The sequence below is a fragment of the Ptiloglossa arizonensis genome, chromosome 3 (assembly GCF_051014685.1).
Source record: "Ptiloglossa arizonensis isolate GNS036 chromosome 3, iyPtiAriz1_principal, whole genome shotgun sequence".
Lineage (NCBI taxonomy): Eukaryota > Metazoa > Arthropoda > Insecta > Hymenoptera > Colletidae > Ptiloglossa > Ptiloglossa arizonensis.
Genome location: NC_135050.1, coordinates 25250543 through 25277323, shown reverse-complemented (window position 1 = coordinate 25277323; position 26781 = coordinate 25250543). Strand labels below are relative to the sequence as shown.

Below are 26781 nucleotides of genomic sequence, written 5' to 3'. Positions count from 1 at the left end.
TAGGTCTGGTGGACTCATTGGCGTGGCATTTCTACCAGATCCTCGTGTTAATCATTTCTCAATTCTAATGTACAACGTGACAGTAATCCCGATATTCTTCTGGTGGTTGTTTTTCTTGTTTGTTGAAAAGGTCGAGCAAAAGGAACGCAAATTTACACGACTGTTTTAAATTTGACGATGAACTTGGCGCGAAGTACGATGAGAAGATCGTTAACACCTGTATTTTTTTTTTTTAGGGCAGAATTAATTTTTTGTTAACATTGAGTTGTTCGGAAAGTCATTTCGTTTTTTTTGGTGGAAAACGAAACACGATTTTTTCAGAGTGTACGAACGTTTTATTAAATTATATATTCTCCATTTTGGAAAACGAAACGACTTTCCGAACGACTCGATAGCAATAAAAATATCCGATTTCTACGAACGATAACTCTATGTAACAAACGTTGCTCTATCAATTTAAAAAAGTCGCTATTGTCTGGATGTACCTCATCCGGTTCTGCAAATTGCGATAACCTTGAACGCGGCGAAGAAATTCGTAATACATCCGATCGTGATAGTCGTTTGAAATTTCACGATGGAAATAATCCGAAATTTTTAAATATTCCATTCGATTCGTCATCCTCGTTTCGGTAGCCAGTCGCTGGAGATTACCGAGAATAAAAAAAGAATCAGTAGCTGATAACCGATACGATTGCTCGTCGTTCGTTTCCAATGAATTTGACACGATCGCGAAATTTTTATCTCGAGAGATTATTAAAAATTCCAATTCGTTCGGAGGTTGCACGTGCTACGTTCCGAGATATCGGTGACGTGTCGTTGAACGATATCTAAAAAAGAAAAAAAAAAAAAAAAAAAAAAAATTAATCACTATTCTGTAGTTAATTTAATCCGTGCAAGATCACTATACTCAATTGCCCGTTCGAATGTACTCGATGACGTGTCCCTTGTATTCCATTAACAACGCTATTACCTGACTATTAGTAATAAGTGCGCGGGGTCGTTCGTTACGGTTGAACCGTAACGATTTACATCGCTCGAAATAATTCCGATTAGTCACCGAGATCGAGAGACCGGTAAAACATCACGTTCTGTACGTTGCACACGAGCCGAAAATTAAGTAAAAATTCCACTGCGTCGAGTACACGGGTTACTCGTTTGATTTTCGATACCCGGTTCGTTACGTGCGCGCAAAATCGTCCAATTCTACGAAGCGGTATCGCATAGTGTCGATAAACGTTTCCACGCGTGCGGACAACGCACACGGGCGTTCGGTTCGCGTAGCGAACAATCGCGGGCTTCGGTGTCCCGCACGGTGCAGGTTCCGTTTGCGAAATAGATGGAGGGATTCCGTTTCTTTCCGTCCGCATTGCGTGTGTCCGTGTACCATTGCATTGTTCCGCGTAAAAGAAGGCGGGTTACTTTCGAGTAGCTCGCTAAATACCGTTAATAATGCAATTTTCTCGAGGAGGGTATAAACGGCGAGTGAAAAGCAAGTGAGTAATTAAATTCTGAGATTTAAGGAGATCGGGGAACGTACCAAAAGGGAATAAGAAGAACTGTACTTTCTCTGTCTATACGTTCACACTGTTTGATACAGGGAATTCCCCATGTGACCTTGCTGGAAGCAACTCCTTTGATCATTATAATTTTAATCTCGGTATGAAACGAGTCACTGCCGGATGAGATCAGACTGTATTGATCCTCCTTCGCGTGGACAGTAATTCCTTCTCGTTTATGTGTTTCTTGAATACGTTTTCTCGTGCGCTGGAACGCTCCGAGTGCTCCACTAATTCGAATATTTCGAATATTACGAATATTTCGAATATATCGAAGCGTTACGGACAATTCGAATGTTTCAAGTACCGATGCATTTCGAATACTCGAATATTTTAACAGTGGAAGTAATAAAGGGGTCAAACTTCTTTTTAAAGTTACTTAATTATCAATGGTGTCCAGGACACTAGAACGCTTGGAAAAATTCGAATATCTCGATCACCAGAGTACTCGAATATTTCGAATACTTTCAATTCTGAAATACGTCGAATTCCCGAATAATTCGAGTACTCGAATATTCCAAGTATCGATTCATCTTCAGGACACTGGAACGCTGAAAAAAATTCGAATATTTAAATCACCAGAATACTCGAATAACTCGAATACTTTCAATTCTGAAACACGTCGAATTCCCGAATAATTCGAGTACTCGAATATTCCAAGTATCGATTCATGTTCAGGACATTAGAACGCTTGGAAAAATTCGAATATTTCGATCACTAGAGTACTCGAATATTTCGAATACTTTCAATTCTGAAACACGTCGAATTCCCGAATAATTCGAGTACTCGAATATTCCAAGTATCGATTCATGTTTAGGACACTGGAACGCTTAAAAAAATTCGAATATTTAAATCACCAGAATACTCGAATAACTCGAATACTTTCAATTCTGAAACACGTCGAATTCCCGAATAATTCGAGTACTCGAATATTCCAAGTATCGATTCATGTTCAGGACACTGGAACGCTTAAAAAAATTCGAATATTTAAATCACCAGAATACTCGAATAACTCGAATACTTTCAATTCTGAAACACGTCGAATTCCCGAATAATTCGAGTACTCGAATATTCCAAGTATCGATTCACTTCGAGTATGCAAATATTTCGAGCACCGGAACATTCCGAATACCTACTAGAATTTCTCGAATAGTGAAACATTTGAAAAATTGAAAAATGTCGAATATCGAGACACTCGAAATGCTCGAATATTTCTTGCGCTTGGACATCTGGATTAGAGTGGGAGTAGAGTAGAATATTCTAAACGCAGTGTCGTTCGTTCGAAACGCTTACTTCATATTCTCCGTCGTGCTTTTCCTCGCCGAAGGTTCTTCGTGCATAATCGGTTAACGTAAGTGCTCCTAATTCGCATAATCGAAGGCGACCAATGTCAGAGGAGTGCAATTTCGCCTCGTTTCGAGTATCTCATCAGATGCAACCTCCGTTCGCCGTACAAGGAACGAGCTCATTAACATCGAACTCGAATCGATCAGTGTCCTACGAAGAATACTAATTATCGCGACGAAGACTCGATACGATTAATATTTCAATGTCTCCGGGCCCAGATCGTCGTACAGTCTCCGAAACACAGCTTACGTAAACTACGTTCCGCAAAGTATAAGAATCGATTAATTGCTTTCTATTTAAAGACTTCCCTTCCGGTTGAAGTTTGTCCAGGAGAGATTCCGGGAGAAACTTTCCACGATTCTCGTATTATCTCGAACTTTTCACGAAAAATCTTTTCACCATATTCGATGTTAAACGAGTCAAATTTATAAAGTATATTTCTTTTTCTTTCTTTTTTTTTGGAAGTTCAGAAGTGTTATTAAAATCTTTTCAAACTAACGAAACCGTTACGGTTAGGTTTCTTTAGCAGATTACAGTTAATTATACCGATATTCTTTTTTGCGTAAATCGATCGAAGTTTTGTTCGCTTATAGAATATTCGATTGATCAATTTACGAAGAATTTATTTTTCGTATCAAACGGATATCTTTTACCATACGTGTGAAATTAAATTCGTAAACTCGTTATCGTGATTAATTTCGTCTCTTCAAATTTCTCGACGAAAATTCGCCAATATTGTACACAAAGTATTCTATACTTCGATTTTTAAGCGACTTGAATTTTTTCGTATCAACCACGGGCTCTCGTTTGTCCAGAAACAACAAAACTCTCGTTTTGTACAAGATTTGGCGATTTTAACAGCGCGAGAAATTAACAACTTATTTGTCTCGAACACCGAAAGTAAAATATACACTCGACGTGCTTCTTTCATTGTTTTTCTTTTTCTGTTTCTTTTTTGTCTTCGTTTCACGTTCCACGCATAACACGAAGCACGTAATAAATTGATTTGAATAACTGCTTAAGATAATGAATCGTGAGGTCGTTTAGTTACGCGAGATTTACGATACTTGTTTCTTTTAGCAGTGTCTCGTTGCACGTTTCCACCGCGTCAAATCGCCATTGGTCGGTTAATCGACTTTAATTTATCAACTGTATTTATCGTCTTTTTTTTTTTTTTCATTCGATTTATCAGACGAGTTTCTTTTCGAGTTCGATCGATAAGATTGAATTCCTTCGTGTTCGATTCGTAAGATAGAATTTGATTCATAAGTTGTTATAATTCTCGTCTTCGAGTGAAGATATACCCGATCGTTGTCGTATAATTTATTCCTTCTTTACTTTGTTTCTATTAGATTGTTCGAAAAGTCGTTTCGTTTTCCAAATCGAAGAATGTACAATTTAACGAAACGTTTACACGCTCTGAAAAAATTGTGTTTTATTTTCACCGAAAAAAAAAAAAACGAAACGACTTTCCGAAGAACTCAATCATTTCCACGAAATTAAATTACAATCGCTCTGGATTTCGACTTCGTCGTTCGCTCGCGAAACAGTCGGAGGTTAATATTATTTCGTTTTATCGCGAATTCCAGACCACCTGGTGTATTATCTTTGAATCGCGTGTAGACAATGTGTTATCAATTTTAACAATGATTTACGAGAACCCACGATACGGTGGCGTATGCAAATCGAACTCGATTAGATATTTCGAATATTGTTTTCGCGCGATTTTCCGTCAATTCCAAAAGACGAACTATGTATCATCGTAACGAGTGATGTTTCCAGATTCGAACGATCGTTTTATTTCTCCGTTATTTATTTCGTAAACTTACTTAGATGTTGATCGTTTGAAATACTTTCCAAATAACCGAGAAAGAAATTTTTCATTACGATAGATCATCGTATTTTTTTTTTCGTGAAAATGAAACACGATTTTTTCAGAGCGTATAAACATTTTACTAAATTCTATATTCTCCGTTTTGGAAAACGAAGTCACTTTCCGAACAAACTAATATCAGCGTTGAGTCGTTAATTACGAACAACACATCGGTAGATACAGCGTTAAATAATCGTTTGGTTTCGGTGAGGTATTATTTAACGATTCATCGACGTTACTTTACTCACGAATCGTGACAATCTCTCAGATAGCGGATACTTTGAACTAGACTTCTCCCACTCGCGCGGTATTATATTAAGAAAAAAATTGTATCGAATGGAGCTACATTACGCATGGCGTAAGATAAGGAGGAAGCCGGTTGATAGCGTTCCCTCGTTCGTTTCGCGTAAAACGTATCCGTGTGCGGATGAAAACATTACGAGCTACGTTCCAACAAGGCCGTACATCGTCAATTTCCAGGACAGTTTTTTTTTTCTTTTTATTTATTTTTTACTTTCGTCCGGTTTCGACTTCGGGGGAATTCCAATGCTCGACACAGTGCGTTTACCTGTTTTGCGAATACACTTCAACGACGATTCTTCTAATTTTTTCGAAATATTTCGCCGAGAATACAAGTCGCCGAATTCTCGCCACGTTGCGTTTACGATATTATCGTTTTAGAATGCTGTGCTCCTTGTTCGTTTCAACCGTATATAATACTCGTCGATCGTTGTCAGAGACAGGTAAAATATTCGTTCGGATGAACCTCTTAATCTATTGCTGTTCTATTGGATACGAATTTGAATTTAAACGAGAGAATTATTCTCAACGAATCAAAACTTGTATATTATGTATTACGTATTATATGTATTATAATATATATTGTATATTATATGTATTGTAATATATATTGTGTATTACGTGTATTATAATATATATTGTGCATTACGTGTATTATAATATATATTACGTATTACAATATAATGTATATTAAATATCGTATTAAACGTTACGTACGAATAATATTACACATCGACGAGTTCTACGAACCAAAAAATTATACATTACGTACAAATAATATTATACATCATTTACGTAAAATTTTTCACGAAAATTTTTCAAACACTTGGATTCTCGTGTCGTGCAATAATTGTTCACATTCGAGTGAAAGTCGAACCGATGAAAAATTTCTCACGAAAATTATGCGACGATATCGTCGATTTTTAATTTCGTTCTTCGTTCGAGAATCGAGCAACTGACTTATTGTTCTCAACGTCGATTACGTGCTCGTTAATTACGATTTTAAGCCCATAGAATACATCGTTGGTCGTTATTAGTAAAAACGAACCGCGAAGGTCCGCGATAGCCTTTTACGCGAGTTCAAATAAAAGATAGCCGATCGCGGTTTTTTCTTACGTATATAACGTTTTAGAGTTTCAAGGTAGGACTTTGACCCAATTCTTGTCTTTATTATTCGCGCCTTCGCCGGGAACAGGATTTCGTTGCCAAATTGTGCTCCGTGCCTCGCTGGAATTGACTGTTCGAATTAGCTCTTCTCGAGTGTTGGCCGTAAGTTTCGGCTTTACGAGATTCTTCTCTTCGCGACGATTGAAATACAAACACACGCACGATATTGCCCAATAATGCAATATATAAAATTATTCATCGTTACTTACGCTCGATACTTTCCAGAATCGCCATTTTCTTTCATCTCTGTCCACTTTTAAGCAATTTTTCGTTACATTCGAACGTTTGCAATCAAATATAATTATTACTGTGTCTTTGGTGTGTGTATATATTTATCACGAAGAAAATTCTAACGAGCCTTGAATTCTCGATGTATTTTTAATTTTTTAAATTGAAGATTCTTTTTAACGTTTATCTCGAAAGTACACTGGGTTCACCTTTTGTAGTAAATATGGTAAACGATCGAATTTCAGGTTCGTGTTACCCTAAAATGTTCGTTGTTGTTCGAGTGGATTCGTAGTTGTATTTTATGCGAAATCTTTTTTCGAAAATCACGGTTACGATAAAGACAATCTGTCTCGGATGTTCGAAACGTTCCGGTGAAAGGTTCGGAAAGTACTTCACTGACCTCGTGGCTTTAAATAATCTTTTGTTTACCGTGCAAATATTTCGTCATCGTAGTGTAAGAGTACGTTATAAAATTACAGAAACGGAATTCTCGTAGGACGAGCTGTTTCGTTGAAAACCTGGTCTTGTATTTTTAAAACGGTGATCGTGCCGACTGGACACTCGGCTAAAATATCGCTCTATTAAATACGTGAATTATCGTTTCTCGAAGTAAGCCTCGCGGATCTCTCGGGCCAGGGGAAAAATGTGGATAACGTAAATATCTCTATCTCTCTATTAATATTGTACATCGGTGTCCGACAACCCGTAAGAATATATTTTTTCTCCAATTGTTTTAAATACGTTTCTAAATATATCTCGTCGGGTGGATGACCACTCTTGAAAATTTTGCAAGAACATTATACGAACGCTCGAATTCTCTTGTCGCGTTCTTTGCAATAGCGAATACTGTAAATATCGTTTATTCGTTGAGTGTCTTCGAATAATTGTTTATATTCGAGGGAAAGTCGAACCGATTAAACATTTTTTCACTAAAATTCACTAAAATACACTTGAATTCTCATATCGCGTAATAATTATTTATATTGAAGTGAAAAAATCCAATTTATTAAAATTTTTTTCATGAAAATTATACAAATACTCGGATTCTCATGTCGTATAATAATTGTTCATATTCGAGTGAAAGTCGAACCGATTGAACATTTTTTCACTAAAATTATGCAAACACTTGAATTCTCATATCGCGTAATAATTATTTATATTGAAGTGAAAAAAACAAATTTATTAAAATTTTTTCATGAAAATTGTGCAAATACTCAGATTCTGATCTCGTATAATAATTGTTCATATTCGAGTGAAAGTCGAACCGATTAAACATTTTTTCACTAAAATTATGCAAGCACTTGAATTCTCATATCGCGTAATAATTGTTCATATTCGAGTGAAAAAATGAATTAAAATTTCTTCACGAAAATTATACAAATACTCGGATTCTCATGTCGTATAATAATTGTTCATATTCGAGTGAAAGTCGAACCGATTAAACATTTTTTCACTAAAATTATGCAAACACTTGAATTCTCATATCGCGTAATAATTATTTACATTCAAGTGAAAAATCCAATCTATTAAAATTCCTTCACCAAAAATTATGAAAAAAAAAAAAAAAAACATTGGTATCGTCGCGTGATAATTGTCCACACTCGAGTGAAAAAATAGATTAAAATTTCTTCACCAAAAATTATGAAAAAAAAAAAAAAAAATCATTGGAATTGTCGCGTGATAATTGTCCACACTCGAGTGAAAAAATGGATTAAAATTTCTTCACCAAAAATTATGAAAAAAAAAAAAAAAAAAAATCATTGGAATTGTCGCGTGATAATTGTCCACACTCGAGTGAAAAAATGGATTAAAATTTCTTCACCAAAAATTATGGAAAAAAAAAAATCATTGGAATTGTCGCGTATATAATATATCGCGTTATAAAACACGAAACACGTAACGAAACGTTGGTCGTGAATTTTCAAAGAATCGATTCGGACTCGAATATAGTTACGGGCGCAGGCGGGCTATTGCGCGATGAGTCATAGAGAATTACGATAAAAACCGTTGGAAAATCAATATCAATATCACGTGTGTATGTAAGTGACGTGGAGTCGGTTACCGAAGGAATAGAAAATAAAAAAAAAAAAAAAAGAAAGAAAAAGAGCGACGAGAGTGACGGTCGCGCGAATCGTTTCTTCTCGGCGTTGGATAAGCGCGGAACGTGCCGCCTTTTCTCTTCTTCTTCTTTTACTTCTATTTTAAAAAAAATTTTTTTTATCTCTCTGTTTCCAGCTGAGTGAAAGCTGTGGTCGCAGGAGGCACGAAATGAATCCAGCAGAAATTAAATCCATTTGCAGCCTGCTTGGAAAAACCTGGAACGGCGTGAACGTGTGCCAGTTTTCGTTGCATCTTTCTCAAAGTCTGTTTCCTCATCTCTGAGGTAGTAACGTCCACTCTAGAGCGAAACGAAAGAGGAGAAGGAAAGTGAAAACACGAGCTACCGATCCGTCTAAGGGAAAGAGATTGTTGTATCGAGACCAAAGAACAAGCCGAAGAGGAACGAGCCGGTAGTGGCTACCCTACGTATCCTGAAGAGCTTCTACGAAGATAGAAGAGGAACAGGAGGTGGTGGTGGTGGTGGTGGCGGTGGAGGTGGACTGAATCTTCTAGCCGTGACCGTCGTGGGAGGAGTATAATTAAGGATTGTTGCATTTCGAGCGAACGAACGTCAAAATGAGCACAATAAGCGGCGCCCAATGCACGTCCGTGAAGGACTTCTACAGGGACAGGTCTATCTTCATTACAGGCGGCACTGGCTTCATGGGCAAAGTCCTCGTCGAGAAGTTACTGAGATCTTGTCCCGATATTAAGAATATTTATTTGTTGATGAGACCGAAGAAGGGCCAGGACGTCCAGGAAAGGTTGCGACAATTGTTAAATGGACCGGTAAGACGAGAACGCAAATACATTTTTTTAAACGATCGTTTCGTTCAAGTATTCCCCGGTGCTGATTAAGGGGATCCAGCGACGAGCGGAGAGTTGTGCAGAACGTGATTCGATGAACGACCAACGATTACGATTTATGCGAACCCTCGATAATCCTGATTAGAGTTACCAATCGGTGATCTTTGATTAATTGGTGTTTGATAGTGGGCAGTCTTTTATTAATTAGTACTTGATAACGAGTAGACTCTGATTAAGCAGCACTTGATAACGAGTAATCTTTGATTAAGTAGTACTTGGTAATGATCAGTCTTTGGTTAATTAGTATTTGATAATTGGTAACCTCTGATTGATTAGTATTTGATAACGAGTAGGCTCCGATTGAGCAGTACTTGATAATTAGTAGTCTCTGATTAATTAGTATTTGCTAATGAACAGTATTTAATTAATTAGGATTTGATAATAGGCAGCCTCTGATTAATTAGTACTTGGCAATGAGCAGTATTTAATTAATCAGTATTTGATAATAGGTAGTCTCTGATTAATCAGTACTTGATAACGAGTAGACTCTGATTAAGCAGTACTTGATAACGAGTAGTCTTTGATTAATTAGTACTTGGTAATGATCAGTCTTTGGTTAATTAATATTTCATAATTGGTAACCTTTGATTATTTAGTATTTGATAACGAGCAGGCTCCGATTGAGCAGTATTTGATAATTAGTAATCTCTGATTAATCAGTACTTGGCAACGAGCAGTATTTAATCAATTAGTATTTGATAATAGGTAGCCTCTGATTAATTAGTACGTGTCAAGGAGTAGTATTTAATTAATTAGTATTTGATAATAGTCTCTGATTAATTAGTACTTGATAACGAGCAGACTCTGATTAATTAATACTTGATAATTGGCGGTCTTCGATTACTTAGTACTTGGTAATGAACAGTCTTTAATTAATTAGTACTTGATAATCGGTAATTTTTAATCAATTAATATTTAATAATCGGTAATCGTTGATTAACGAATACTTGATAATCAGCGATCGTTGATCAACGATTGGTCGATTCATCAGTTAAATTCATTTTTTATTGGCGATTGACAATTATTTAATAGTCGTTGATTATTGATCAATAGGGGCAATCGAAATGGTTGCGATCGAGGATCGTGATTAATTAAATAACGATCGAATCGATAACGTGTAATCTAATAACAATAAAGTGTACGAATGTACACTGTCTCTTCGTTGCTTTGAAAAATGATATTTGAATCACAGATTAATGTCAACAGCTTATTTGTAACAGTTTTAACTCAACAATAAGTAAACATACGTGGTAATCGTTCGAGTTATTATTATAAATTAACGATCACAGTTTGATCGATTAGTCCCTGTGGAGATTGCACGATCAATAGCCGTTTTTATCGCGATCTTTTCCAGTAATCGATAACCGTAATCGTCAAAATGTAATCGATCACTCCACAACTCTTCACTCGAGTCGCCATTTTCATTCAGTTTTTCCATTCTTTTTCTATTTTCCATCTGATCCATACGCAACATCGGATACACAGGATAGGACAACAAAATTCCCTTAATTCAGTTACAGCTTCTCAAATAAGTGAAAGATTTTCTTTTTTTTTTTCAAGTAACATTTCTACTAACATTAGTATTTAAATTTACCGTTCGTCACTTTTCATTTTCATTCTCCAACACTTTTCCCAGCATTACAAACAATACTTTTCTCTTATCGAATATTCTTCACTCGACCAAGAATTACCAATAAACGTTCTAAATTAATTTATTCTCCAACACTCTTCCCAACATTACAAACAATACTTTTCTGTTATCGAATATTCTTCACTCGACCAAGAATTACCAATAAACGTTCTAAATTAATTTATTCTCCAACACTCTTCCCAACATTACAAACAATACTTTTCTGTTATCGAATATTCTTCACTCGACCAAGAATGACCAATAAACGTTCTAAATTCATACAAAAGACACATACCTGCTTGCGTCGAATTAAATATTATCAATATATCTCTCGCGAACAAACGCAGTAAAAAAGAAGTTCGAAGCACCTTTTATCCATCGATCTCGAAATGCAAATGGTCGAAAATCGAATCGACCCGGATGAAATTTTTTCGGAGCCTTGATCAATTTATACGTTACTTAACGAGCAAAAGAAATACAAAAATAACGGTAAATCTTCGAATAAAAGATGACAGCTCATTTCGATGCAAGGAGTTGATTTGTTACAAGGAAAGAGGCATCGGTATGCCTCGGTTAGTGTTCGATGTGACACCGTGGGATTACGAAATATTATTCGAGCCTTGTCCAGAATAGGAAAAGCGTGTCATCGGGAATCTCCCGACAACTCGTCACCCAGAAACAAAATTCCTAATCCAGAGAACCGATCGAGCGATTCTTTCTCCGTGTGGTAGAATTTTCAGAAATGCTACTCGTCCTTGAGCCTTTTACATTTGGGTCGCGTGTCATTCCGAATCTTAAGTTTTGTACGGGGCCAAGGACGGCCAGGTTTACCATACTGTACGGTTTAACTGTAGGAGGTAATCATTTCGCATTGTTAAACGAAGGGATAAAAAATCTATTTAGTGAGAAGCGTCTGTCTTGGGATTTTCTTAAGATTTATTCATCGCGTGGAATAATTATTTTCCATTATTAGACACTCGAGTAAAGAATCTATTTGGTGAGAATTTGTTTTGTGATTTCTTAAGATTTGTTTATCGGTTCCGCGTGGAATAATTATTTTCCATTATTAGATACACGAGTAAAGTATCTGTCGTGTGATTTCTTAAGATTTGTTTATCAGTACCACGTGAAATAATTATTTTCCATTATTAGACACACGAGTAAAGAATCTATTTGGTGAGAATTTGTTTTGTGATTTCTTAAGATTTGTTTATCGGCTCCGCGTGGAATAATTATTTTCCATTATTAGATACACGAGTAAAGTATCTGTCGTGTGATTTCTTAAGATTTGTTTATCAGTACCACGTGAAATAATTATTTTCCATTATTAGACACACGAGTAAAGAATCTATTTGGTGAGAATTTGTTTTGTGATTTCTTAAGATTTGTTTATCGGTTCCGCGTGGAATAATTATTTTCCATTATTAGATACACGAGTAAAGTATCTGTCGTGTGATTTCTTAAGATTTGTTTATCAGTACCACGTGAAATAATTATTTTCCATTATTAGACACACGAGTAAAGAATCTATTTGGTGAGAATTTGTTTTGTGATTTCTTAAGATTTGTTTATCGGTTCCGCGTGGAATAATTATTTTCCATTATTAGATACACGAGTAAAGTATCTGTCGTGTGATTTCTTAAGATTTGTTTATCAGTACCACGTGAAATAATTATTTTCCATTATTAGACACACGAGTAAAGAATCTATTTGGTGAGAATTTGTTTTGTGATTTCTTAAGATTTGTTTATCGGCTCCGCGTGGAATAATTATTTTCCATTATTAGATACACGAGTAAAGTATCTGTCGTGTGATTTCTTAAGATTTGTTTATCAGTACCACGTGAAATAATTATTTTCCATTATTAGACACACGAGTAAAGAATCTATTTGGTGAGAATTTGTTTTGTGATTTCTTAAGATTTGTTTATCGGTTCCGCGTGGAATAATTATTTTCCATTATTAGATACACGAGTAAAGTATCTGTCGTGTGATTTCTTAAGATTTGTTTATCAGTACCACGTGAAATAATTATTTTCCATTATTAGACACACGAGTAAAGAATCTATTTGGTGAGAATTTGTTTTGTGATTTCTTAAGATTTGTTTATCGGCTCCGCGTGGAATAATTATTTTCCATTATTAGATACACGAGTAAAGTATCTGTCGTGTGATTTCTTAAAATTTGTTTATCTGTACCACGTGGAATAATTATTTTCCATTACTAGACACACGAGTAAAGAATTTGTCTGGTAAGAAGAATCTGTCTTGTGATTTCTTAAGATTTGTTTATCGGTACCACGTGGAATATTTTCCATTATTAGATACACGAGTAAAGTATCTGTCGTGTGATTTCTTAAGATTTGTTTATCAGTACCACGTGAAATAATTATTTTCCATTATTGGACACACGAGTAAAGAATTTGTCTGGTAAGAAGAATCTGTCTTGTGATTTCTTAAGATTTCTTTATCGATTCTGCATGGAATAATTATTTTCCATTATCAGACACACGGTCGAAAAATCTGTCTTGAGCTTTCTTAAAATTTGTTTATCGACTCCGCGTGGACTATACTTGCTTATTTCACGACACCGGTTTCGAATCGAGGTAAACGACCCGATCATCGATACATTTCGCAATCGGATCTATATCCTGAATCGCAACGTAGCACTTATATCGAGGTATGATTTTTGCTACGTTAAATCGTACGAGTATAAAAGTTAAATCTAACAATTGGAAAAAGTGACACCCAAAGTGCTAATTGTCTTATTCCGTGCATCTATGTTCGGTTATATCTAACCGTGAGTTCCTCGTTTACGATTGATTAAAAAACAATATTTGAGAAAATATGAGAGTAAATTGTTGTCAGAAATTTCTAAGCAGTCACGTTGGTTACCAGTTCTGAACAAAATTTTGTAAAATCGCAAAGATGGTGTTCTACTTTTAACCAAGACAAGGTACGTGTCTACCTTAGTTAGTATAATTCGGTTAGCGTGTTAATTAATTAGAATTTTTCTTTTCAATTCGATTTATCTTAGGGTAGACTCTTTCTTAAAGTTCGAACCATTTTGTGTATGCAACATTCATCTCGGAAGAATTTGTTCTCTGCATAGAAACTATTGGAAGTTACGGACCATGAAAGAAACAACAACAGCATACTTTTACATAATATTTCGTTTCTACTCAGCTCGAGACACAACTTAAAATTAAACGAGGGTACACGATGCAGTTCGTCCAGGTCCCCTAATTTTCACCTACAACCTCTTCGACGCATAATTCGACCTCGTGTCAATTTCCCTTAAAGATAAATTCTTACACGTAAATACGTTCAGACGTATTTTATTTTCAACAGAAACTTAACGCGTACTCGAGATTGTTTAGATAATCTCCAGTTCAGTGAATGTTAAGTTTGGAAGGTATCTCCGAGGCGTTCTTACGGGATTGTGTGTTGTCTTTCGATGTAAACTTCGAATCTCGAGGGAGTCGCGTTTTCGAAGCCGGGGAAACCTCGCGCAGCCATTCTCGAATATGGAACTTGAAGAGGAGGAATCTGTCGATGGCCTGGATAGCTCAATTGGTGCAGCGGTAGTCGTACGACGTACGATAGATCCGGGTTGAAATCCCTGGTTCAGCAATCCCACCTACCCGAGTCTTCTCTCTCCCTTTCTACTAGAGTTTTTCACAACCGGGATTTTCTCGCGTCTCGGTGCGTTCCCGCTGTACCATTTTACTATTCTCGGATGATTCGTAAACCGACGGGGTCGCGATTAATCGTCGATTAACCGAATTTCGATTAACTTACCGATACCAAACGAATGAAATACGTGGCAACGAATCAAAATTATCGAATCATAATGTATCGTGGAAATTGTTCGATTCGAATTATACATCGTGAATAGATCACGTTTGTTTTTTTTTTACTCTTACTTTTTACAAGGAATTGAATGAAATGTATCGTGGAAATTGTTCGATTCGAATTGTACATCGCGAATAGATCACGTTCGGTTTTTTACTTTTACTTTTTACAAGGAATTGAATGAAATGTATCGTGGAAATTGTTCGATTCGAATTATACATCGTGGATAGATCGCGTTTATTTTTTTTTTTTACTCTTACTTTTTACAAGGAATTGAATGAAATGTATCGTGGAAATTGTTCGATTCGAATTGTACATTGTGAATAGATCACGTTCGTTTTTTTTTTACTTTTACTTTTTACATAGAATGTATAAAATGTATCGTAACGAACGAATAGATATTGTTGAATAGAATTATACATTGCATATAGATCACGTTCGGTTTTTTACTTTTACTTTTTACAAGGAATTGAATGAAACATATCGTGGAAATTGTTCGATTCGAATTATACATCGTGAATAGATCACGTTCGGTTTTTTTACTTTTACCTTTTACACAGAATGTATAAAATATATCGTAACGAACGAATAAACATATTTGAATCGAATTATACATCGCATATAGATCACGTTCGGTTTGTTACTTTTACTTTTTACACAGAATGTATAAAATATATCGTAACGAACGAATAAACATATTTGAATCGAATTATACATCGCGAATAGATCACGTTCGGTTTGTTACTTTTACCTTTTACACAGAATGTATAAAATATATCGTAACGAACGAATAAACATATTTGAATCGAATTATACATCGCGAATAGATCACGTTCGTCTTTTACTTTAATCAAATTTTGCTCTGGCTTTGGTATCCTTTAATTTCACCTTGCACTTTATGCAGCTGGGCTCAGACGCTATGCAATCACTGTTCGTTCGTATATCTGTTTACATTGTTCTCGATCGGATCTATAAACGTATCAAAGTGTTTACATTGTAATCGGAGACGAACGGAATTTGAATAAAAGTTTCGAATAATTTGAATAGAAGGTTTTTATCGGTTACTCGTCGAAGAAAATTAGAATTAACGAACGAATACGAATTGAACAAATACATTCGATCGAATAAAATAAGTGTTTGCAATGTAATCAGAGGACATGTTTATTCGGATACAAGTTTTGAGTAATTCGAATAAAAGATTCTTCGTATTCTGTTGAAAAGAATATCAATTTGAATCATCGAACGAGATATATAGCAACGAGTAATTCGAGTAAAAGATTTTTCTTCGTGTTGAAAAAGATATCAATCTGAATCATTGAACAAGATATATAGCAACGAGTAAATCCAGATACAAGTTTCGAGTAATTCGAGTAAAAGATTCTTCTCCTTGATGAATAGAATATCAATTCGAATCATCGAACAAGATATATAGCAAAGAGTAATTCGAGTAAAAGATTCTTCTCCTTGATGAATAGAATATCAATTCGAATCATCGAACAAGATATATAGCAACGAGTAAATCGAATAAAAGATTTTTCTTCGTGTTGAAAAAGATACCAATCTGAATCATTGAAAAAGATATATAGCAACGAGTAAATCCAGATACAAGTTTCGAGTAATTCGAGTAAAAGATTCTTCTCCTTGTTAAAAAGAATATCAATTTGATTCATCGAACGAGATATATAGCAACGAGTAATTCGAGTAAAAGATTCTTCTCCTTGTTGAATAGAATATCAATTCGAATCATCGAACAAGATATATAGCAACGAGTAAATCGAATAAAAGATTTTTCTTCGTGTTGAAAAAGATACCAATCTGAATCATTGAAAAATATATATAGCAACGAGTAAATCCAGATACAAGTTTCGAGTAATTCGAGTAAAAGATTCTTCTCCTTGTTGAATAGAATATCAATTCGAATCATCGAACAAGATATATAGCAATGAGTAAATCGAATAAAAGATTTTTCTTCGTGTTGAAAAAGATGTCAATTCGAATCATCGAACGAGATATATAGCAACGAGTAATTCGAGTAAAAGATTATTCTCCTTGTTAAAAAGAATATAAATGTGAATCATCGAACAAGATATATAGCAACGAGTAATTCGAGTAAAAGATTTTTCTTCGTGTTGAAAAAGATACCAATCTGAATCATTGAACAAGTTATACAGCAACGAGTAAATCCAGATACAAGTTTCGAGTAACTCGAGTAAAAGATTCTTCTCCTTGTTAAAAAGAATATCAATTCGAATCATCGAACGAGATACATAGCAACGATTAAATCCGGATACAAGTTTCGAGTAATTCGAATAAAAAATTCTTCTCGAATAAAAGATTCTTCGTATTCCGTTGAAAAGAATATCAATTCGAATAGATATGAGTAGATACGAGTAGATACGAATTAAATATCCGATGTAATAAAACGGTGGTCGTCTACTCGATCGTCGAGAATGGTCGCTTGGTAGTTATCGTTCCGATTTCCAGTAATCCGATCGTACGATTCCTTCTTCCCTCCTCCCTTTCTCGCGTTTTTACAACCGCGTTGGAACTCGTTTCTATTAACGGAACGTAACGATCGACGATGGATGATTCGCCTAACCGTTAACGCGGGTTCGTTGAACACGCGAGACTCGATCGAAGTTAGAAACAAGCGCTTTGTACTTCTGTACTTCGTCGTAAACGCAGACTCGGGGTAGTTCCGAATCGCGAAGTTCGAAGTTCGATCGTACGCGAGAGTTCAAGGATACGAACAGAGTTGAAAACACCTGTCGACGATTCGGTATTCGAGTTTCCATTCATAGTTATCGAAAGGAGACCGGTTCGAACGACTCGAACGTTGAACGATTCCTGTTCTGGATGGGCTACGATGCCACGTGTACTCAACGAGTACCTTCCAACCGATTTAAATCTGAATTTTCCGCATACCTTGTTGCAAAATCGTTTCGAAAATTTGGTATCGGTGGCTCCGAAATTTGGTACCTTCGGTAAAGGTAGATTTTCAACGATCGAAGCAAATTAACAATCCTCTATTCCGAAGCAAATTAACAATCTATTAACATCATTTACGTACGTTTTAGAACTGTCTTTTAGAAAAGCTGTATTTACGTTTTACACGTTTTTATACGATTTGTATATTTTCGTACCGTTTAACTTTAATTCGTTGCTCGCGAAAGTAAGGTACGAAAATAAATTTTGTAGAAATTTTATACCGTTTGTGATCGATTTGAAAATTTAATTTAAAACTGTCTCTTTGTGATACATTAGTTCGATGAAATTTCCTGTTTGTTATTACTATTAGAATCTTTAACTGTATTGTAAGAGCGAAATAACGTTGGTAAAATTGTACGCGTAATTTCGATCGTTGAAAAATTTTTCAAGCTTTTCAGTTCCAGTTTCTTTTCCGATGTTCTTGCTACTTAACGACGGAAAACTTTTTAACGCGCGTTTGTCTCTTATCGGTATAAATTATTACGGGATGCATATTTTTCCTTATACTATCTAGGTAATACGTTTCTTATTTTCTTTCGAGATTTCGCAGATCTCTACTAAAATTGTATTCTACTAAAATGGTATTCACGCTTATAAACGTGAATACCACTTTATATTTCAAATTTTACATTTAATATTATAAACGTGAATACCACTCGTAAACACCACTTCATATTTCATATTTTACATTTAATATTATAAACGTGAATACCATTCGTAAACACCACTTCGTATTTCATATTTAATATTATAAACGTGAATACCACTCGTAAACACCACTTCATATTCCATATTTTACATTTAATATTATAAACGTGAATACCACTCGTAAACACCACTTCACATTCCATATTTTACATTTAATATTATAAACGTGAATACCACTCGTAAACACCACTTCACATTCTATACTATACATCATATTTTATATAATTTAATTTCATATTTTACATTTCGTATTCTTCCCTTTATTTTCCATTCCTTACATTTTACATCTTATGCACCGGAGTGCATTCATTGAACTCAAGAACGCCCTGACCCGCCGATGGGTTTACAGTTGACCGCGTGAACGTGTTAAAGTCATCCGGATCGCGATTAAAACTTGTATTTATCGGCCGCGAACAATTCGATCGAAAAGTGGCGTGGAAGATAGAGCTCGGGACAACAAAATCCAAGAAACATCGAAGAACTCACGTCCGTATCACGTGAGCCCTATCCATGCCCGAAACTTTAACGCATTGTGTTGATAGCTGTTCGAGAAGTTGCGACGGGACTCCCCAGAGGAGCTTTCGAAAATCATTGCTATAGCCGGTGATGTGACGGAACACGCATTGGGCATCTCGGAAACCAATCAGAACATACTCATACGATCCGTGTCGATCGTCTTTCATTCGGCTGCCACAGTGAAATTCGACGAAGCACTGAAACTTTCAGTTACGATCAACATGGTTGGCACCAAACAGCTGTTGAATCTGTGCCATCGTATGCACAAGTTACAGGTAAGATTTTTCTCGTAGATCGATTCTTCTTATCGAACCACGCACAGTGTGTAACACACTGGGTATGATTGTCAATCCTGGAGTGGTCTGGTGAAAAATGATAAAACTCGGTCTTGGGAAAAATGATTCCTTTTTAAATGTAGCTTGAAGAAAAGGTTTAATGGTAAGGAGGATTCTATGGCTCGAAATTGAAGAGGTCCAAATTTGTAGTACGAACGAATTTGGGAAGATTCTACGGTTCGAAATAGGGCAAAAGTGTAGAATAATAATATTGCATCGGAGATTTTGTATGTCGAGAAAAATGCATCTCGAAATTGAAGGGATCCAAATTTGTAGTACGAACGAATTTGGGAAGATTCTATACTTCGAAATAAAGCAGAAATGTAGAATAATAATATTGCATCGTGGATTTTGTTTCTCGAGAAAAATGCATTTCGAGATTAATCTACTCGCGTACACCTAACTGCACGTATATAAACCATGGGCCAAAATTTGTAACGTGAATGAGTTTGGGAAGATTCTATACTTCGAAATAAAGCAAAAATGTAGAATAATAATATTGCATCGGGGATTTTGGTTCTCGAGAAAAATGCATTTGAAAATCAATCTAGTACTCGTGCAATCAATGAATGACTGCATTTACGAATTTTACTACAGATTGTTGTGATTGTTTTTGTACAAGACACAATGCCAGACACTGTTTACCATCGATATTTATCCATTGATACGTTCTTAAGCTACGCAGAAGACAGTTTAAATGCCTGTAGTGAAATTCGTAACAACAATCGTGTCTTCCACGCACCTTAGGATTCATTAATGGATAAGCATTGATGGTAAACAATATCTGACATTGTATTGTATATAAAAACAATCACCGTCTATAGTAAAATCCATAACGCCAGTCATCGTTTAAATGCACGCACCCTGGAACAATTTTCAAATGTATTTTTCTCGAAAATGGAACCTCTCGATTGCAATTCTCTTATACTTTATTTTCCATGTTTTAACTCCACGGTGTACAAACGATGTATCGTGTTCTTTCCTTTGTACGTTGGAATTTTCGAGATATCGCGTTCGCGAGTGAATTGCAAGCGGAAAGAATGCATTCCTCGTATTTATTAGTCCGATTACGTCTTATTTCACGATTAAATGTGGTATCTGTCCATCGACGTTGCACCTGTACATATTTATTCGGATTACCGATAGGTTTTCCATGTTACGAGATATGTAACGGGTCTAACGTGTACATTTTCATATTACGTTGCCATAGTTCTTCCTCTCTATTGGTAACTTAACGGATATATATTCGTTTAAAGGATATAACCACGGTAATATTTCGTAGAATATTTACAAATATCACGAGAGCGATTACTCTAACCGTAAACGTGTAAAAACATTGCACGGTAGATAAAAGATTGAATAAAATTTATATAGAAATATAAAGAAACTTATATAGAGATATAAAGAAACTTATATAGAAATATAAAAAGCTTGTATAGAAATATAAAAAAACTTTTACAGAAATATAAGTACACATATATTATATTTACATATTTTCCTGCAATTATATTTTGTAAAAAAAAATCACGATCGACGTTTCGCAATCTAGTGGACCCCACGGTTTCTTTACTCTTCGATACAAATGATACCATCCGTCACTTTGTGGACAGAGATAAAAATCTCGAACAACAATAATAATAAATAAAAGACGAACAACGATCGTTTTTTATTTGAATAAAATTTGTCCCATCTCTGCTCGTAGTAATTCTTCGGCGTCTGCGTAAGGTGTCAGTTGGAAGTTAATAAAAAGATAGCACATTGAGCACTGGTAAGTTTTATTAATTATAGACCAGTGTTTACCAACCGAGGTCTGTCAAACCCCCCCACCACACTACTCCAGGGTTAATACAAAAGATACAGCTATGACACGCTACTTTATATCGGTCTGACATTGTTTGTATTCATACACCGCGGTGTGCATAAGCTTCTAAGTAGTCTACCTCGGACGGAGATAATAGAATTGTGATAAGAATATCGTATAACATCGACTTAGAAGCAAAGACGAGCACAAGTGAACGAAACGTATATTTTCTTCGTTCACCTGTGATACCCTTTCGACCTTCTTTTCATCGAAGAGAGTTAAAGCGAATTGTTAATCTAACGAAAAGAAAAGGATCCAGTGTTGCTACAGTGGTCTCGTCTTTGGGTTTCCTCTGTCCAAAGTAGAAGAGAAGAGGCGACTGTTTAGAAACATATGCATGCCACTGTGTTCTTATTTCCCCCATAGAAACTAAACGTTTAACACTAGAACTACCGTCGATCAACCTATTATTATTTGTATCAAACTAGACACGTATTTGCGAAGTTGGACGAGGAAAGGATAAATTAATGTACGAGTAACGTTAGTTGTCCATTTTGATATAATTGTCCACGAACATTGCAAGCGAAGACATCATTGACAATTGAGTAATTTTAAATAGAAGTTCGAAACAAATCGAATTGACCCGTTCGGTAGTTCTGATGTTAAATGGACCGTATTGCTCGTTTTGATTATTAATCTGTATATTTTAATGAAAAGGCCCTCATCCATGTTTCGACGGCGTATTGCAATTGCGATCGCACGGACGTTGCCGAGAAGATCTATCCGCTGCCAGTCGAGCCCGAACACGTAATCATGTTAACGAAGATCATGGATACAAAGATGGTTGATGATATAACACCGATTCTGATCGGTAACCGACCGAACACCTATACATTCACCAAAGCCCTGACTGAGAGGCTGTTGCAAGCGGAATCCGAATATTTACCGATCGCAATCGTGAGACCTTCTATCGTCTTGTCGTCGCTTAGAGAGCCAGTGGCTGGATGGGTGGACAACCTGAACGGGCCGACTGGAATTATTGCAGCTGCTGGAAAAGGTTTCTTCAGGTACGTCCAAGTACTAGTCGCGCGAAAATTATCGCCATAGTTGGAGCAAAGTCGACTGACCGCTTAAAGCTACAGAGGAGAAGCTATCCCTACCGTAACGCTCGACTACGCCTAACAGATTCCTTTCTTATCCTCTTCTGCTCTGTTAACTGATCGCTCAAAGCTACTGAGAGAAGCTATCCCCACCATAACGCTCCATTACCCCTTCTAGAGGCGTTTCTTATCCTCTTCACAACGCTTGGTTACCCTACTGCTCTGTCAATTGGTCGCTCAAAGCCACTGAGAAAAGCTATTCCCACCATAACGCTCCATTACCCCTTCAGGAGGCGTTTCTTATCCCCATGACAATGCTTGGTTATCCCACTGCCTTGTTAACTATCCGCTCAAAGCTACTGAGAGAAGCTATCCCTACCATAACGCTTCATTACCCCTTCTAGAGGCGTTTCTTATCCCCATCACAACGCTTGATTACCCTACTGCTCTGTCAATTGGTCGCTCAAAGCCACTGAGAGAAGTTATCCCCACCATAACGCTCCATTACTCCTATTAGAGACGTTTCTTATTCCCACCACAACCCTTGGTTACCCCACTGTCCTGTTAACTAACCGCTCAAAGCTACTGAGAGAAGCTATCCCCACCATAACGCTCGAGTACCTCTACTAGACTCATTTCTTACCCCCACCACGACGCTTGACGAACACCTTGCTCCATCTCTCGTTTTTTCTTTCGCACAAATTTACCCTCCTTTTGTCTCTCAAATGATAATCGCTTCGAGAATTCAGTTAAGTTCGATTCGACTGTAGTAATTGTCTTCTAACGTTACGCAATACGTTATCACCGATCCAGTAAGATTTCAAGATCCAGGCTCGACTCTAAATTCAAATGGCTAACGTTCAATTTCGACGATCGATCACCCCACGAAATCAATCGGTCCACGAACGAGCTTTTCGATTTGACAAATCTAATTAATCGATGTACCGTTATCGTTTCAGAACTATGCTGTGCCACGAACAGAAGGTAGCGGACCTGGTGCCAGTTGACATAGTGATCAACTTGATAATCTGCGCAGCATGGAGAACTGCCACGAATGAAACGAATGCGATCCCCGTGTACAATTGTTGTACGGGTCAACAGAACCCGATTACTTGGAAGCAGTTCGTTGATCTGACGTTTAAATATACACGGATGCATCCGCCGAACAATGCGATTTGGTATCCGGACGGTCGGTGCCGTAATTCCGTTATATTAAATAAAATGTGCACGGTCTTCCAGCATATGCTGCCGGCGCACGCTCTAGACTTTTTCCTGCGACTGATGGGCAAACCGACCATGATGGTCGGCATACAAATGAGGCTTCACAAAGCCGCGAAATGCTTGGAGTACTTCAGTACGCAGGAATGGAACTTTAGAGATGATAACGTGCGAGAATTATGGGAGCAGCTCAGTCCCGTGGACCGACAAACTTTTATGTTCGACGTTCGAGAAATTGACTGGCCGTCGTATTTGGAGCATTACATATTGGGAATTCGACACTTCATCTTGAAAGAGAACCCGAAAACGCTGCCAGCTGCTCGTTCACATATTAAAAAGTAAGTGTCGTCCCCGTCTAGGGGACTTTCGCGTCTTCGTACAGTGTCGGATTCCGTTGGAAAGTTTCTGGATGTAAACTGTATGCTTTTGAAAATAGTTTGAAAGTACTCGACGGCTGGCAAAGTTGCAGTTAGCTTTACGAGAACGTCGAAGGACCTATACTGGCGCCAAGTAGTAGTTTCGAGTACCACGGAGGCGATCCTTTGTGAGAGTACTTGTAACAGGCATGTAAACAGAATGAAATAGAACGGAGTAAGTTGCTTTGCTATTAGAATCTCCGGGTAGAAGTTCAGTGGTCGTTTAGCCAGTCGATAATGTTAAGCGTAGAGCTCGCGTGCAATTTTCAAAAGGACACTACTTACAGCCGGAAACTTCCAACGGTGTTAATTGAAAAGAAGGTTGAATGTATCGCGATACAGTCGACAACAAAAAAAACAAACATCGAAAATCCACCGTGAGCGAAACAGTGTACTTTATGATTTCACTATGTTTCAGGTTATACTGGCTTTACAAAACTATACAATTTGCAATGCTGTTGGTAGTGCTGCATTTTCTGTTGTTGCACAGTTCCGTGACCCGAACTGCATTTTTTTCACTGCTGTCTATCGTGTCACGCATGTGCCGTATGATTGTTTGACGGCTCAGAACCCTGGTTGAGGATCGCGACAAGCGTCATAAGAAACAAAAGCTAATCGTAAAGCATAATTTAAAGGTGCGGATTGTCCTTCGACTTCACTGCTCGGCGTTCCCGACGATAAATCGCTATGTTCACACGTCCCATCGGTTGACCGTTTCGATGTTTCTATTTGTTCGTAAATATTAGCGTTCGCTAGATGTGTAATTCTGCAGGATGTGTCGGTTATAACGTTTAAAATACGCAGGATAAAAACAATGTGTATGCGAAGCTTCCGAAATTATGTGAATCCTATGTTATTCGAAATTACCCGAAAGAGGATCCCTTTCTTTCGTAATATTTGTGTCGTCTTCTTGTTCGAGATATAGCATTGGGGGAAAAAAATAAATAAATAAAAAAAAAAAAAAAACAGAAAGAAAGTTGATTTTTATGACCATTTATCAATGGTATATATTCAATTATCATTGTGACGCGTTTTTGATGCCGCCAAGGCGTTTCGTCAACATCGATTTATCGTATATCGTCGATTTGTAATGATGCGACACTAGGAGTATTCGATCAAGTTAGATGTCACAAGACCTTCCGGTCTGGACTTTCTTGATGTTTATCTGGGTGTTACTTCGCGGTATCATCGCATCGTCTCTTAAAATAATACGACGTATAAACTCCGTGAGCCGGCAGCTTGAATACTGGTCGATTATTCGATGTATCATAAAACCTTGTGATTTGCTGTCTTGGTACTTCGTTGAGTTTTTTCTTTTTAATCCTTTTTAACATCATTTTAGCTTGAACACCGAACAAAAAACGGCCTTTGTTTTTACAAATGATTTAAGGGAAATTATTTGTTGTTCGTACTTTTACGTTTCAAGTAATAATACGCGGTTGTTGCGTAATTTAAATAGCGTTGAAGCTTTGAACCAACTTCTTCCCAAGTTTTTAATCAACAAGGTTTTACCGTATTCCGTTGCCGAGGAAACACGACCCGCTGCTTTGTTTTGCCAAACAAAAACAAACCTACATTTAATATTAATTGTAGAAATAAATTGAAGCGGTAGATATGTAACTGTATTTTAACATGGCCAAAAATTTTGACGCCCGTAATCTTCCTTCCTTTTCATCATTTGTATGCGATAAGTTTAAGAAACAACGCGAATTTCTCTTCGTGCAGGATCGTTTAATCCTTTCACATGTGGGTTTTTAAACGCTAGCGCCGCTCTTGGAGTGAGTTTTTTTCACGATTTAATATAATATGCCGCAATGCACGACTGTATATGATGAAATATGCGTACACACATAAAAACCCAAAGGATTAAACATTGGCCCAGCATCGAATCCTTCGAGTCTAACTTTGAAATGTCGAGTTTCGTTAAATTATAATTAAAAATTATATCATACGTTCAGTTTCAGCATTCGGGGATATTTTTCCTTCGATGAATGGATAGTAACGTTACTTTATAGACTCGAAGGGATTAATTGGAAAATTGAAATGCCGGCTAGAGGAGTTACAAAATTCGTCATGCCTTTGTGTCGTCGCTATCTGGTATTTTTTGTTCGTTTGTACTGCGACGTAAGATACATAGACGAATATTTAGCCATGTTCGTGTAACGAGTACGATCGATTTACTCGGTTTCACCATCAACGAACCAAGTTACTTGTCAAAGGATTAATGAAAAATTTAGAGTAATAAATTATAATTCCTATCTCTGTATAAACTGAAAAGTTATTTATAGCGGTTTATAGTTATTCTTTTCAGTCTAACAATATGAATATTTGTAATAAAGGGGAAAAAGATTGATAAAAAAAAATACGCTATGTGTTACATGTATTCATAATTATATAATTACAACTTCAACATTCTCCACAGTCTCGTTTACTTGTCATATCCGTAATAAAACTTTTTATATACTCGTAAAAGGAGCGTTTGAAATACTTTATTTTGTTTTTGCAATGTACTGTTTGAGATAAGCTTTGTTTCTTTTCCTTTAACACCAAAACAAAGCGCGGTAGGCCACAGAAATAATATTAACATTAACCTTAATAAATAACAGAGTATCAAACTTACGAATAATTTGATTCGTTGTTGGTGAAAAATTGAAAATAAATCCAAGATATATATATATATATATATCTTCACAAGAACTAAGGCATACCATTACTCTGTAATGAACAAAAAGACTACCGAAAGAAAAACGTCTCAAACAATGTACCCTGCTAGATTCA

General features: G+C 36.5%; 1 protein-coding gene across 1 annotated transcript; it reads left to right on the top strand.

Annotated features, from left to right (window-relative positions):
* The first annotated feature begins 9057 nt into the window (after positions 1-9057).
* Positions 9058-25628, top strand: Far1 (fatty acyl-CoA reductase 1). Its single transcript, XM_076307754.1, has 5 exons — positions 9058-9360; positions 19160-19408; positions 21987-22336; positions 23329-23925; positions 24422-25628. Exons 1-5 carry the CDS (start codon positions 9148-9150, stop codon positions 24561-24563), a joined length of 1551 nt encoding a protein of 516 aa, XP_076163869.1. The 5' UTR covers positions 9058-9147; the 3' UTR covers positions 24564-25628.
* Positions 25629-26781: the final 1153 nt, after the last annotated feature.

Excerpts from the sequence above, each read along its gene's own strand:
- Far1 (XM_076307754.1), top strand. The coding sequence starts at position 9,148 with ATGAGCACAATAAGCGGCGCCCAATGCACGTCCGTGAAGGACTTCTAC. Across the intron at positions 22,337-23,328 it reads GCTGGAAAAGGTTTCTTCAG|AACTATGCTGTGCCACGAAC; the intron begins GTACGTCCAAGT and ends TTATCGTTTCAG. Across the intron at positions 23,926-24,421 it reads GCTCGTTCACATATTAAAAA|GTTATACTGGCTTTACAAAA; the intron begins GTAAGTGTCGTC and ends ACTATGTTTCAG.